Source organism: Quercus robur, chromosome 11 (assembly GCF_932294415.1).
Source record: "Quercus robur chromosome 11, dhQueRobu3.1, whole genome shotgun sequence".
Taxonomy (NCBI): domain Eukaryota; kingdom Viridiplantae; phylum Streptophyta; class Magnoliopsida; order Fagales; family Fagaceae; genus Quercus; species Quercus robur.
Genome location: NC_065544.1, coordinates 26,930,647 through 26,944,807, shown reverse-complemented (window position 1 = coordinate 26,944,807; position 14,161 = coordinate 26,930,647). Strand labels below are relative to the sequence as shown.

General features: G+C 33.1%; 1 protein-coding gene and 1 long non-coding RNA gene across 8 annotated transcripts; one reads left to right on the top strand and one right to left on the bottom strand.

Moving 5' to 3' along the window:
* Nucleotides 1-865: 865 nt before the first annotated feature.
* On the bottom strand, nucleotides 866-8,357 carry LOC126705585 (uncharacterized). Of its 5 annotated transcripts, none has more exons than XR_007648320.1 (7): nucleotides 8,055-8,357; nucleotides 6,802-7,939; nucleotides 4,604-4,683; nucleotides 2,535-2,799; nucleotides 2,128-2,424; nucleotides 1,917-2,025; nucleotides 866-1,182 (listed from the first exon to the last, which is right to left on the bottom strand). XR_007648320.1 is itself a non-coding variant. In XM_050404661.1 (7 exons), exons 3-6 carry the CDS (start codon nucleotides 7,556-7,558, stop codon nucleotides 2,156-2,158), a joined length of 1,371 nt encoding a protein of 456 aa, XP_050260618.1. In that variant the 5' UTR covers nucleotides 7,559-7,690; nucleotides 7,899-7,939; nucleotides 8,055-8,357; the 3' UTR covers nucleotides 1,719-2,025; nucleotides 2,128-2,155. The 5 variants fall into 5 exon arrangements, 3 of the variants coding, with proteins under 3 accessions (XP_050260618.1, XP_050260619.1, XP_050260617.1); XR_007648319.1 differs by lacking the exon at nucleotides 866-1,182 and adding an exon at nucleotides 1,719-1,791; XM_050404661.1 differs by lacking the exon at nucleotides 866-1,182 and having other exon boundaries at nucleotides 1,719-2,025; nucleotides 6,802-7,690; nucleotides 7,899-7,939.
* A 1,149-nt stretch (nucleotides 8,358-9,506) lies between these two features.
* LOC126707358 (uncharacterized) lies at nucleotides 9,507-13,806 on the top strand. 3 transcript variants are annotated; one of them, XR_007648917.1, is made up of 6 exons: nucleotides 9,507-9,851; nucleotides 9,956-10,056; nucleotides 10,730-10,772; nucleotides 11,330-11,470; nucleotides 13,128-13,222; nucleotides 13,521-13,806. It is a non-coding gene; the product is annotated as an uncharacterized LOC126707358 (long non-coding RNA). The 3 variants fall into 3 exon arrangements; XR_007648915.1 differs by having other exon boundaries at nucleotides 11,330-11,477; XR_007648916.1 differs by having other exon boundaries at nucleotides 10,730-10,825; nucleotides 11,330-11,477.
* The last annotated feature ends 355 nt before the right edge of the window (nucleotides 13,807-14,161 follow it).

Genomic DNA, 14,161 nt, shown 5'->3' with positions numbered 1-14,161 from the left:
TTATATCACGCATCTATTAAGCCAAATGGTACCATCACAAAAGCTTGTGGTTTGGAGGGAGAGAGGGTCTTGAATTCTAGCTCTAGATGAGCACTTTAGAATAGATTTTTATGTTCTGGATTTGACCCTTTTCTCTATGCTCCTAATTTGTTGAGCATTGGATGTCAATATGCCATGACATGCCTTTTTATGGATGTTTGGATTAGCAATGGTAAAAATTCTCCATCTCTTGTGTCTCACCTTACTTTACTCTATCCCTAACGAATTTCTCTCATCCCAAAGAGATGACATGATAAGTCGAGTTTTGCTTGTCTCGCTAGTCGCTGCATTCCAAGTTTTCTATACATATTTGTTATTTATTATATAAAAACATAAATTAATCTTTTTTACACCTACCTTATTTATAATCTTTTTTACACCTACCTCGATATCTTTTATCCTTCCTCTCTAATGTTGAAGCCACCTCATTTGGTATTACAAAAGGTTCTCCTTTTAATAAAAATTAGACAATGCCATTAAGCTACAAGATTCTTAGTATAAACCCCCCATTTAAGTCTCCCAAATTAGGGAAACTTGGAGTGGGAAAGGAAGGGATAGGTTCCACTTTTATATATAAATATGTCAAGTTTGCCCTAATGATGTCAACTGATATATTATGATATATTATCAATTAGCTTCTTCCCATTCTAATTTTTAAGACATTTAAACAAATGGAAGGGAGATACCTCTCTCTCCCTACTTATTATTAAAAAGTCTAAATAAGGAGAAGAGATAACCATTCCCCTCCCATTTGCTTTACTTCACTTTCACATCATACCCTCTACTTCCTTCTTTCTCCAAATTTCCAAACACACCAAACACAGTGTTAGTGGAAACAGGAGTGGAAACCTCTCTCTCCCTACTTATTATTAAAAAGTCTAAATAAGGAGAAGAGATAACCATTCTCCTCCCATTTGCTTTACTTCACTTTCACATCATACCCTCTACTTCCTTCTTTCTCCAAATTTCCAAACACACCAAACACAGTGTTAGTGGAAACAGGAGTGGAAACTTCTAACAACAAGCTACATGTCCAATAGAACCTTGCAAATACTGTGCTGCTTCTTATTCACAAAAATTGCTAGTTTAGAGAACATTCCATCCGAAGAAGCAAGAAACTAAGTCCCCCATGTAGATTCAATCCTGCAGCCACAATATAAATAACAAGTATTTTTCTTTTGTTTTGTTTCTTATGGCAATATGGGTTAAATAAAATGGATTTTGCAGATAAAAATGATATTAAAATACAAAGCAGCCTATACTTTTGAATGATAAAAATCAGTCGAAATTTTCAAAACTCAACTGTGACATTTGGCTAAAGAGAACTACTCCTCTCACCTCTCAAAGTCTCAGACAGCTAAACATAACATGACATCTACCCTGATAATGTTACAAGCCATGCAACAATCAAAAAATGTCATAAGAAAAATTTACTCTATTAGAATGCAACTTAATGTAATTTCTCCATTTTAGTTAATCCAAGACCAAATTTCAACAAAATGAAAGTAACAGCTTAAGTAGGCAATTTTTATTTTGACAAAGAGGTTTGGACAACAGACATTGTATAGTCTATCCTAATCTTAGTTTCACCAAAAGTGTAAAACACGGCTTGGGCAATGATAATGAGGCTGTTGATAATAGATGGTACTTTTTTTTTAAAGAACTTATATACGAAAGGGTGGATCTAAAGTAAATCCAATTGAAGCAGTATATATCCTTAATATGATATCAGAATTCAGCTCTCAATGTGTGCTGCAAAAAAGGAAAGCAATAAAAAAGAATTGCTGAACATGTTAAGAGCTTTCCAAAGATGAAAGAAACTGTTAACTAATTGTATAAAAAAAATCAGAAAAAAATGAATAAAAAAAAAAAATGACCTGCAACTAGCAACTAATTTGCAGGACACATTAGATGATTTTATTGAAAATGGACTATCCACATTATGTCTCTCCTCCGTATAGGTTATATATGACCAGCCTCTGCCACCTAAAGAAAGAACAAAGAGAGAATGAAAAATTAAACATTTAAACAGCAACAGGAAGAGTATGTAACTTGAAAGAAAATGAGTGAGTAATAAAAGACACATACACAATGATTATAGACACATTTTTTCCCTTCAAATCCGAAGGTAACCTCCTCTATCTTGAACAGCTCCATTTTGTACACTTCTCTTGAGGAATGACTTCCTGTTGAGAGACCAGCTTCTGCCCACAGTCCTAATCCGTTGCCAGGCAGCTACACGGGAATAAAGAGCAGGAAAACAGAAGCACAACAGCACCAAAAGTAGCATTGCCAAACAAAGCATCATAACATTACGAAAACCATCTCTTAACTCCGGGGCATTTTGCCCTGTCCATGGAACTCCTCCCACATTCATGCCAAACACTGTAATAGATAATTGGTGTCAATCCTCCTCACTTTCACAAAAATTATAAAAGAGTGCACTGGAAAATTCTTCTTAAAAATGAAAGGTTATATCAAAGAGAAACGTTTACCTCCGGTAATGATGGACAAAGGAAGGAATATTATTGAAAGGAATGAGAGATAATATAGCTTCCTGTTTATTTGCTCGGCCTGCCAGCTATCAAGGCCAGCTTGGATTGCTGTGACACGATTTGCAATAAAACCTACATTATCTTTCAGCCTCCTTAACCGCCCTATCAACTCTTCAAGGGAGTTAATGTCTTCACTAGCAAACCAATGTTTTGAAGAACATTTTTCTTTCACTCTTGGAAATACTTGCTCCCCATGCGCTATCACCTGAGTTCAATTAAAGTACAAAACCAGAATAAGGTCTAGTTAATAAAGCTTTCAAGTATATTATTAGATCAAAACCCAATTCAAATAGTGGTAATAATACTAGCCAATGACATTCCTATGGAAGATGAAGAAAGCATGGACAAGAAAGATTCAATTATAGAAAGATTGTCCATATATTTATTAGTGGAATGTTTTACTTGGCCTCACAGCTCTTATGGTCAATTACATATGATATGTTGTGATTTAATGAACTTGGCTCTGTGGGAAGGAGTAGGGGTGTCAATGTTCGACCCAACCCGTGAACACGACACGAACCCGACACGTATTTTTTCGGGTTAGGGTTGGGCCTTAATGGGTTTGGGTCATAAACGAGTTGACCCGAAAGTAACACGATAAAAAAAGTGTCATAAGCGGGTCAACCCGCGTAACCCACAATAGACACGTTTGACACGCCAATTTATTTGTGTCAATCTAAAATGACCCACTTAACACAACCCGTTTAAGTCGTATAACAAATAAATATTTATTTTATTTTAGATTTGTCAAAATCCTTTTATATTCAACATATATTTTAAATTTAAAAAGAAAAGTAAGTAATTATAAAAATTTACAAGAGATATAATTGGAAATTGAAACTTTACAGACCCTAGAACTACTAATACCTTTTTTTTTTTTTTTTTTTTTGGCATAGAACTTGCACAAATGAAATTGGATGAGCTTGTGGAAGATGTTATGAATTTGGACATCAACAAAGAATCTATGAATGATAATCATGGTCATAGTTAGGATTAGTCTACTATTTGCTCAAATTCTTTCAATATTGATACTTGATATTTGGCGAGTTCCAAGGATATTATATTTTTGTTGAACTATATTATTTTATTTTTGTTAAACTTTGTTCTTTTGAATTTGGGTTGAAGTGTATGCACTTCTTTTAGAGTGTAAAGAACTTATTTCTAGATGAATATTATATTTTTGTTGAACTATATTATTTTGAATGTGGGTTGAAGACTTGAAGTGGATGCACTACTTTTTGGGATGTAAAAAAAATTATTTCTAGATGGATGTTATATTTAATATTATGTAGGTTGAAATGGGTTGTGTTACATTCGTGTCAACCCAACACGACTCGTTTATTAAGCGTGTCAAATGGGTTGGGTCAGGTCAACCCGCCTTATTAACAGGTCGGGTTAGGGTTGAAGGATCATGACACGATTATTAAATGGGTCGGGTTAGGGTTGAGCCATTTATTCGAATACCCCTACCTCGACATGACACGAACCCGACACGCTAACCCGAATTGACACCCCTAGGAAGGAGCTAAAGAACCAGAGAGAGTTGGACTCCATTTATTTGAAGTAACTTCCATAGCCATCTGATTTTGGGCCTTTTCTTCATCAAAACCTAAGTCAAATAGTGGTAATAGTTCCAGCCAATAACATTCCTATGGAAGGTCAAGAAAGATAAAATTATAGACAAGATTGTCCATATATTTATTGGTGCAACATTTTACTTGGCCTCACAACCCTTATGGCCAATTACATAACTGATATATTGTAATTTAGTGAACTTGGCTCTGTGGGAAGGAGCTAGATCCCAGAAAGAGTTGGACTCCATTTATTTGAGGCAACTTCCATAGCCATCTGATTTCTGGCCTTTTCTTTAAGGGTATACTTCTTATCACAGACTTAAAAATTTGAAATTGTTACTCAGATAAAAGTTAACTGGTTAAGTAACCACTTTGAGTTACTGATAACCTTCTGTTTTTGGACATTATAGAAACTAAATGGGTCTGATGAATTACCTGCAAAAGGCGCTGCAAATCAAGATGCATTTTGGGGAATCTTCTATCATCTAGCATTTGCTTCTTTAAAGCGAACCCACCTGCAATGAAGCAGAAAAATCATTCCTTCATTTCAACCCTTTTTTTAATAGGTAAATTTCGACCCAATAGTAAACCAAGCCAATCAACACAGAAAGTGGGAGCTGCCTAAGCACATAAGGAAGTTAGAAAGAGATGGAGGTATTTCAAAAAGGATTGATATCCACTTCCTTTTTCAGTTAAATGGAGCATGTATCCTCAACAGAGAACAGATCTTTCAGATGAAAATCCTGCTACTGGCTCTCACCTAGCTTTCTCAACAATATCACTATAGGCCATAGTAGATCAATTGGCATATTCAGGTCAACCAGTGGGAACATGAATGCCCATACTGAGTATTACAGTAGTTCTTTATTGACCTAAAGAAACAGCTGTGTATATCACCATTTTGTTGCATGAAGTTTTGTCATCCTGTGTGGCCTTTTACTTATTAAAATATGTTAATTGACTAATAATTTTAAGTAATATTCCAAAACTGTTTAACAATTTTCCACACTGCAAAAGAACAACTATAGATATTCTTCATACATGTCATGTTTTGATTGTGGATACCGATTCAAAGACATTTGCATTATGATTAATTTATAACAGATCATGAAGCTCCTCATGAAATAAAATGTTATACAGACTTGGACTTGGCCCTCACCCTTTCATGCATCACTAAGGCTTTGACACACCTATAACATGGACTCAAATGGATCGCCTTACACAATGTTCTTTTTTTTCCCCTATATTTTTCATGTCTTGACTATTGGAGATGGGAAAGTACACTTCCAATACAAGTGCAGGTCCTCCTTCCAATGTTTCCAACATCCTGATTTAAGATGTTAAGAACTTTTAGAACTTTCAAGGGCGCGCCCAAAGAAACAAGGCAGAATTTATTTCATCGACCTATGCAGTTGCAAACCATTTCTTTTATCAAGTAGTATAATAATCTATAATTCAAATATTTGTTTCCCTCAGATACTTGGTCCAGCTTTCACGTAACTAGTCCAATTTATTTTTAATTATAAGAAGCAAATAGAATTAAGATTTTATCCATTTTGCTCTCTTTCCCAACAATGAAGGATCATATTCCCCCCCCCCCCCCCCCCCCCCCACCCCTCTTTTTTTTTTTCAAAAGAGAAAAAAGAAAAAAGTGAACAACAAAAGAGAAGGGTCCTTTTCTCATGTATTAACATGAGCTTGATGGGAACTAACCTGCATTTCAATAACATGGTCTCAACTACGTACTTTTTAGGCAAAAAGAAGTTCTCAAAGTGTAACTCATGCACATATATATTACATCAACCTTTTCCTGACCAGTTTCTCTACATATTCTAGTACCAATAATAAGGTGAGCATGAATGACATTGGACCAACTCATCATGTTCTTTTAAATTACGAAATTTCTTCCTGGATCTTAAATAATTAATAAAATGAATACATTCACTGTTGAGGAAGATTTGCTAAATTAAAGTTGAAGGTATAAGCAAAGGCCTAAATAAAAATTGGGTTTGTAGTGTGCATTTGGGTCTTGATCATAAGCTAGCCTGTTGCCTTTTTTTCCCTATTATTTGCGGGTCCCATGTGAGTTCTTTACTTATTTTATTTAGCTTTTAGCTTTTATCTACAGTATTTTTAGCAAAAAGCTAAATAAGTTGTTCCCAAACAGAATCCAATGTAATGAGAAAAGACAATCACCATTCATTAATAACATTCTACGATCCTATTAGAGTAAAATGACAAAAAATGGTTTGTGAAGCTAACCCCAAGTAGTTGGGCATCACAGATTTATTGAGCTAAGGTTTATATTCACCATGGTATTGTTTTTATACTAGCTTAAGGCATGCACACGCTTAGGAGTTTAGAGGTTACAAGACCTTTTAAACTTTCCTTGCTGAGCTCAGAGCTTTTTCAGCATAATCGAGTCCTTAGCAGTTACAGAGCTAACCACATGATCATGAAAAGTGATACATGAACCCAAAAAATTGATGTTACTGTGAATTTTAACCAGATTAGGATATAAAAATTAATAAGAAGTTTCTTCCACAAGCGAATTGATAAGTAGACTAACAGTAATTAGGATACAATACATAAGGAAGACTCAATTATGCAACTAGAATTGAATTAGATTTTACCTTTATCCAATTGAAGCTCCACAGAGTCCAGATCCATCTCGAGTTTAGTCAGAACATCTTGAAGGTGATCCACATGTGTGTCAACAATGTGAACAACAAGATTAGAGACTGATTTTGGCACAGGATTATCAGCTTCCTCAGAGTGATTCATTGTCAACAAGAACTCAAGAACATGCTCTCTGATAACAATCCCAGCTCCTTCCTTCTGTTCACTGCCAGGAGAAGAAGGACTCTCCACCCTGGGAATCTCTGAGAGAAGAGACTGACCAATCTGCGAGAAGCCCAATCTAGGAACACGGCCCAAAGAGACTGTAATCACTGAATTCTCAGTAACTCTTGCAGCAATTCTAAATGTAAACTCACTAGAGGGAGGACCAGGTGAATTAACTCTAAAAACAAGAGCCCCATCCACATGTCCACAAAAGGGTCCATTGCTGACAAGTGAAAGAATGTCTTGTAGTTTCAAAGGTGGACAAAGAACACTAATGAGGTATTGTGCAGATTGTGCAAGTTTCTCATTTCCTTTTGGGAGTTCCACATGGTACCAACAAAACTCATTGCCTCTACCTTCTGCAAGATCCCATTCCTTATGATAGAAGTTCCCACATCCATCAAATATATAAGCTTTCTGTCTCACCATACCCTGATACTGGGTCCGGTAGACATGGCGCTCCCTCAGAGGAGTGTCTCCCAAGGGTTGCCTCTCCATTTCATCTGCCTCTAAGTCATTAATTGGTTCTTCACGAGCTAGGTCCATTATCTTATTCAGATATCTTCAAATAATCAAAATCCAATGACAACAATAAAGTCAATCAACTCAACCCAATCCAGAAAATTCCAATTCAAACTGAAGATTCAGATCATTCAAAAAGTCAGAAGACTCAAAACCCTGCACTTCACAATAAAATGCAAGAGTACAACCTCAAAGCATTATGTTATCTTATCCTTTGAGACCCAATTCAGTAACATTCACATAGCTTATGATATCAAAATAGAATCTACCTGCCTCAAAACAAGGCTCACCCAACACTTAGATCCAAAAAGAACTCAAATCCAGACTTTTTCAACAAATTTGCAACAAACCCACTTGATCTTACCTTTAATCCACCAAGATTCCAAATTCAAAATCAATCAAATCCTGAAAAACCCACCAAAGTTACAATCTTTCATACCCAACTCAACCCCAAGAAATCCAATTCCAACATGAAAATCGTCAATAATACATTAACTAACAACAATTGATAAAGACGTACCTCATTGAAAAGTCAAAAATAAAATTCCAAGTTGCCTCCAATTCCAACAGACATAAATTTGAGTTCTCACAAATCGAATATGTCGTAAATGAAACAACTTCAAGAAACGCGTTGCATGGGTCCTCCTCAGTTTCTCCGAAACTTCCTTTCATCACCAACCAACTTGGTTTTTTTTAAAAAAAAAAAAAAGAATATGTATGTATGCAGAGCTACTATTAATTCCAACACCGCCAGGAACCAATCACTTATTTAAAATTACGTTAAATTTTATTTTGCTATTAATTTATGGTGTTATGCAATTTATTTTTATCTTTATCTCTTTTCACACCTCATTTTGTTGATTGAGATTAAAAAAAAAAAAAAAAAAAGATTTGTACTTGGTAGGAAATTATTTATTTTTTGAAGTGAAAAAAAAAATTATGAGGCCAAAGAATGAAAAGAGGGATATATCGTGGAGAGAAAAGCTTGTGTCCAACCTTTTTTTTTTTTTATTTATTTATTTATAATCTTATTACTATTTATTAAAGAAAATCTCGTGACAATTTTTAACTTTTTATTTTTTTGTTTTTTGTTGGGGAACTATTTAAGCTTTTTCAATTATTTGAAAGTTCATTATGTTAAGGATAACCCAAATTATCCCAATTCTTGCTTTGAATTTATAAAATATATAAAAAGAAATTAAATAAATTATGTAACAATTAAACTTTTCAAATTTTTTTTTTTTGAGAAGATAAACTTTTCATTAGTATTACAATATTCTCATCATTTGTGCAGTTTGCTAAACGTTGATTGATTAATTAATTATGTTAGCCGTACTCATCATTTAAATATTTAATTTAATTGATTGTAATGATTTTGTCAAATAACTAACTTCCTTTCGGTAAGCAACATGTGGTTGTGGTGGTGAGAGGTCGCGGGTTGGATATCACTGGAGTGTAAGAGTTACTTTTCGTGTGATTATGTTGTTGACCAAATGTGCAAGTACTTTTAGTACAAGATAGTATCTAATGTCTTTTTTTTTTTAAACATAGTATCTAATGTCTTGAATGCATTAAATATCACACTCATTATAAGTGGGTTTCAGAGATGGGTGGCGCCTCAATGTTATAAGTGTGATACGGCATATTCATATATTTTTTTAGAAAAACTATAGTTATATATTTCTATTTATAAGGTATCCAGTCAATTTACCGAGAGTCGTAATATACTATTATCACGTAATTGGATTTTTAACTTTTTGTATTATTTATTTCGATAATCTATATATATATATATAAAACCGAAGTCTCTGAAGTTCCCACAATTTTCCACATCAGCATATATATATAAAACCGAAGCCTCTGAAGTTCCCACAATTTTCCACATCAGCGTTAATTAAATTAAAAAAAAAAACATTAATTAAGTTAAAAAAATTAAGCTCAAATTTTTTTCCACAATCGTTAAAATCAAACCCGATACCCACAAACCCACTCTGAATCCTCTCTCTCTATTTCTCTACCCTTCTCCCCAAAACCCAACTCTACATACAAACCTGACTCTGAATCGTTTCTCTCTATTTCTTTACCCTTCTCCCCAAAACCCAACTCTGAAAATCAATCCCAAACGCCATCTTCTTCTCCTCTCTCTTCTCTAAAACCGATGCTACTTCCCTAAAATCAAATTTAATCATCAATCTGTATCTCCAAAGCAAACCCTATACCTAAGGCAGCCAACGTGCTAGACCTATGCAGGAGTTTCCTTGGTCTCCACTCTCAACCTTTTTTCTCCATGGACGGATTCAGCCACAGAGCCGATTAGGTTAAATAATTCCCCCTCTGTCATTCTCTTTCCTATTTGATTGATCTGCTACTCAAGAAATTCTTCTCTACGATTTTCTCTAAAACTTATTTTTTGAGTTTCAGTTTCAGGTAATGATGATGATGCCAATTACTCAGTCCCAACGCCAAGTGAATCCTAGCAGAGATGTGGTTGCCTTTTCGGTTGTCACCGTTGGCATCACCAGGTCTATCTCTATCTCTCTTCTTTTTCTTTTATGCTTATGTGAATGATCTGAAGAGCATTTTGTGCATATTGTTGGATTATATATTTGGGTTGTGCATGGTTTTTATTTTTATTTATTTTTTAATTTATTTTTTATTTTATTATTATTATTTTTTCCTTAGGAACCAATATTGTTGCATAGTTGCTGAGTAGAACATTGAGGTGCTCTTACTGACATCAGGTTTTAATAATCTTGAGGATTGCTTTTATCTGGACATAATATACCTTTTGTTATTTGTTTTTGTTTTGCTTGGTATTAAAGGAAAAATGATTTGGCTAGGAATGAGATCCTTCTACTAGAATGTAGATTTGAGGGAGAATGTGGTGTGTTGACTGAGACCATGTTTTATGTCCCTAATAGGAACAAGATAAGTTTTGGTATTGGAACAGTTTAGTAGTGACCCGTTAGATTGTACTAATAATACAATTTTGGTCCTTTTGTTTATCGTAAATTGTATATTTGATGATAGTTACTGCCTTTTCCAAGTAGCTACTTTTTCCAATTGAAATGATGAAATTTGCATAGCTATTCATTTGATGAAATGATAGTTACTGATATGGGTTAAAATTCAAATTGAAATTGTTTTAAATGGGACAAAGGCTCAAAGTTTAGTTTCAATTATGTCTTCAATTAGGAATGGAATGGAATTGGCATCGAGACTATGATCGTGTGCGAAGGTATGCAGTCAATCGATAATTTTGATAGAGGAATTAGACACATTTTTGGACAGGTACAATACTGTCTTATTTTACACTTGCTAAAGGTATGATATAACACATATTGTTATTCTGAGCATGTTTGATGTCCTTAATTGTGTCTTCATCATCATTATTTGTTTAAAGGGTTAGTATTTGTAGTTGAGAATTAAAGAAAGAGATTGTCACATTTTAATTCTCTATTATTGATTGGAAAAAAAAAAACAAAAGTCTTTGTTTCTCCATAATATATAAGATCCTTTTGTAGTGGCGACTATTTCAAGAGATACTTTAAGTTCAAATCAATATATGTCAAATTGTCTAGCCAAAGCATCCGAGGACTATAATTATGAAAAACAATAACTTAGCCCTCAAAAAATGTTTGAATTTTGGTACTGTTTAAATTTTAAATGTAGATTTAACAATGTTTCTTTCTCATTGTAATTTGTGATTTATGTCAATGATGATTTTAGGGTCCTCCAACTCATGAAAGTATGCAAGATTTATGTTTCTTTCTCATTGTGTTTCTTCCAACCCAGATGGATACAAGAAGAGAGAAGTTTTGACGCTAAGGTTGACAGTCATAAGTGGAGAGATTCCTAATCCAATTAAGTTTCCAATATATATTCTCTTCGGATTTGCTGATTTTTCATACTCTACATTGTTTTTGGGCAGTACTGGTAAGTGGTAAGTTCAAAATGCTCATTTTCTTTTTTAGTAGCTTTAATCTTGTGCTTTCTCTGTCATATTTCTCTTCTGTTGTTGACCATTCAGTGAGGCCATTTATAAGTGAAATGCACCTTCTGTGTGTTCTTGCATTGCCAACACTATGTTAGTACTATTTTTTTTTAGTGTATTACATCAATGTTGGTGTGTATCATATTTCTATGTTTCTTATTTTACTCATTGATTGTTTAGTGAAATATGATACTGAAACATTTAGCATGTGTGTGAATTTAATTAGTAATGTATATATGAAAAGTTGATTGTGTAATTTTCTTTTAGTGTTATTAGTGTGTGGTTGATGCATTGCTGTCTATATAAAAGGTTTTAATTCTGCATTGTTTTGGTTTGTGACTTTTAATATCTCCCCCAAACTATTTCTCCCCCAAATTCCGATACTTCCTACCCATGGACCTCTACATTTTTCAAGTATGTTGGCAAGTACAGAACACTATATTATAAATAGTGTTTAATTTTTTAGAGATTATTTGTTACAATCGCAATTCATGGCCTAAAATTTGTATTGTTTGGTATGTGATTTTACTATTTGGCTTTGGCTTTAGGATTTTTTTTATTTTTTTTTATTTTTTTTTATGTCAAGTTCTATAAAAGGAGCACTGTGATTTGTTCCTATGATTTAATTTGTACTTTGTATTGGTTGGTATGTGATTTTACTAATAGGTTTTGGCTTTGGGATTTTTGTTTCTAACATGCATTTGAATCTAAATAAATCAGGTTTCATATGTCAAGTGCTATAAAAGGAGTAATGTGGGTTTGAAGGTTTTGTCTTGGTTATCTTTGTGTTTGTTCTCTATGTGTAAAATTTGGTCTATGGATCCAATTTGTTAGAAGGATTTCTTCTTCAAAAAGTTATTTTTCTGCACTATTTTTCTACATAAAGTTTGCACTATCTTACATCTAAAATCTGCATTTTTTTTTACAACCAAAATCAACCAAAATTTGCACTGCAATGTTTCATAAAAATCTGCATTGTACTATTTCATAAAATATGTATTGTTTTGAATAACTTTCTGCATTGTTTTTAAATAACTTTTTGTATTAAGTACATTTTAGCACCTATGATATAACCAATTTTCTGTTTCGTATGTCAAGTTCTATAAAAAGAGCAATGTGGGTTTGAGGGTTTTGTCTTAGTTATCTTTGTGTTTGTTCTGTATGTGTTTATTTAAATTTCTCAGTGAATAAGTAGAACATATTGAGTGTGTGTGTATTGGGAAAACATCAGTACTGCCTTGGATGATCTTAATTTGAATTCCTTTGACATTGTTTCCTTCATATTCAGAATCAATAATGATTAGATTACTAGGACTCTCCTCTATGTGTTCGACTGAACTTTTTACTTTAGCTCACAAATTTAGCAGCAACCCTCAATTGTACTTGGTATGAAAGGGAGGTATTACCTATGTGATTGATAGGAAGTGTTTAGCCATTCCTAACAGTGACTTGGATGATTTTTATGTTCTGAATGCTTTTGTTGTACGTTTTTCTCTGCATTTGTAGTTCTTTTCCAGTTGCAGTTGGTTTATTTAATCTGTTTTATTCTATTAATGTTTCTTGAATAATGGCTAAAAATTGGATTTTATTGTTTTGTAGATAGGTATTTGGCATTTTGTTATCTGGGTTATTTGGAATTGTGGATCTTTATCTGTGTAAGACTCTTAATATGATAGCAAGATGAGAAAAGCCAGGTATTTACCAGTCTTCTCCTTTATTCTATACTGTTTCTTGTGTATTTATTGGTAATATGTTTCTAGAAAGAATTTGAAATTGGAATGTGATTGCATATTTAAGTTTCTTTGTTATCTCAAACTTGGTTTTATGTTTGGTTTAATTGTTTAGTTTAAATGACTATAATCTCAAATATGAATGGGAATTCTACATGATAAAATGACAGAAGTACATATTTTTTTTAAAATAGCAAATTTACAAATTTGATATTTCACTTCTATATGTTGTAATAGATTTCTCAACCTATTCTATTGATAGGCTTACATCAGTGGTATTTCAAATGAATGTGACAACAACTTATCAAGTGAACAAGATGGTGATTCTACAAAGTTTCAAAAAGTTGATGTTGAAAGCAATGTACAACTTATACGAACATTTGTAATCAAGGAAAATAAAAGGAGTTATTCAGTGACTACTGTGAAGCAACAAAGGAAGAAAATACAAATAATACTTTAAAGTTGTCTTTCAATTTATTTCAAATATTAATTAAGTAGTTTTTTAAATTTGTGTTTTATATATTTATTGGATAATTGAGGATGTTAAAGATTGGAATATTAATTTTAATTTTAATTTAAGTTTGATTTATATTTTTCATTATGTAATTTAATGTTTCATATCAAGGATAGAAAATTTTGAGGCTGGAATCTTAATATACAATCAAAGAGGAAGAGTCAAATAATTGCTAACATCTACTTACACAATAGCTTTCCCGTGCATCGCACGGGTTAGCGACTAGTATTAATATATAATCTAATGATATTACTCCTACGTGATGCACTACATAATTGAAAAATATAAATGTAAATAAATCAAAACTATATTAGTATTTCTTTTTTTTTTTTAGAAGAATTATAGTTCTATTTATAATGTATCTAGTCAACTGATCGAGAGTCGTGTTA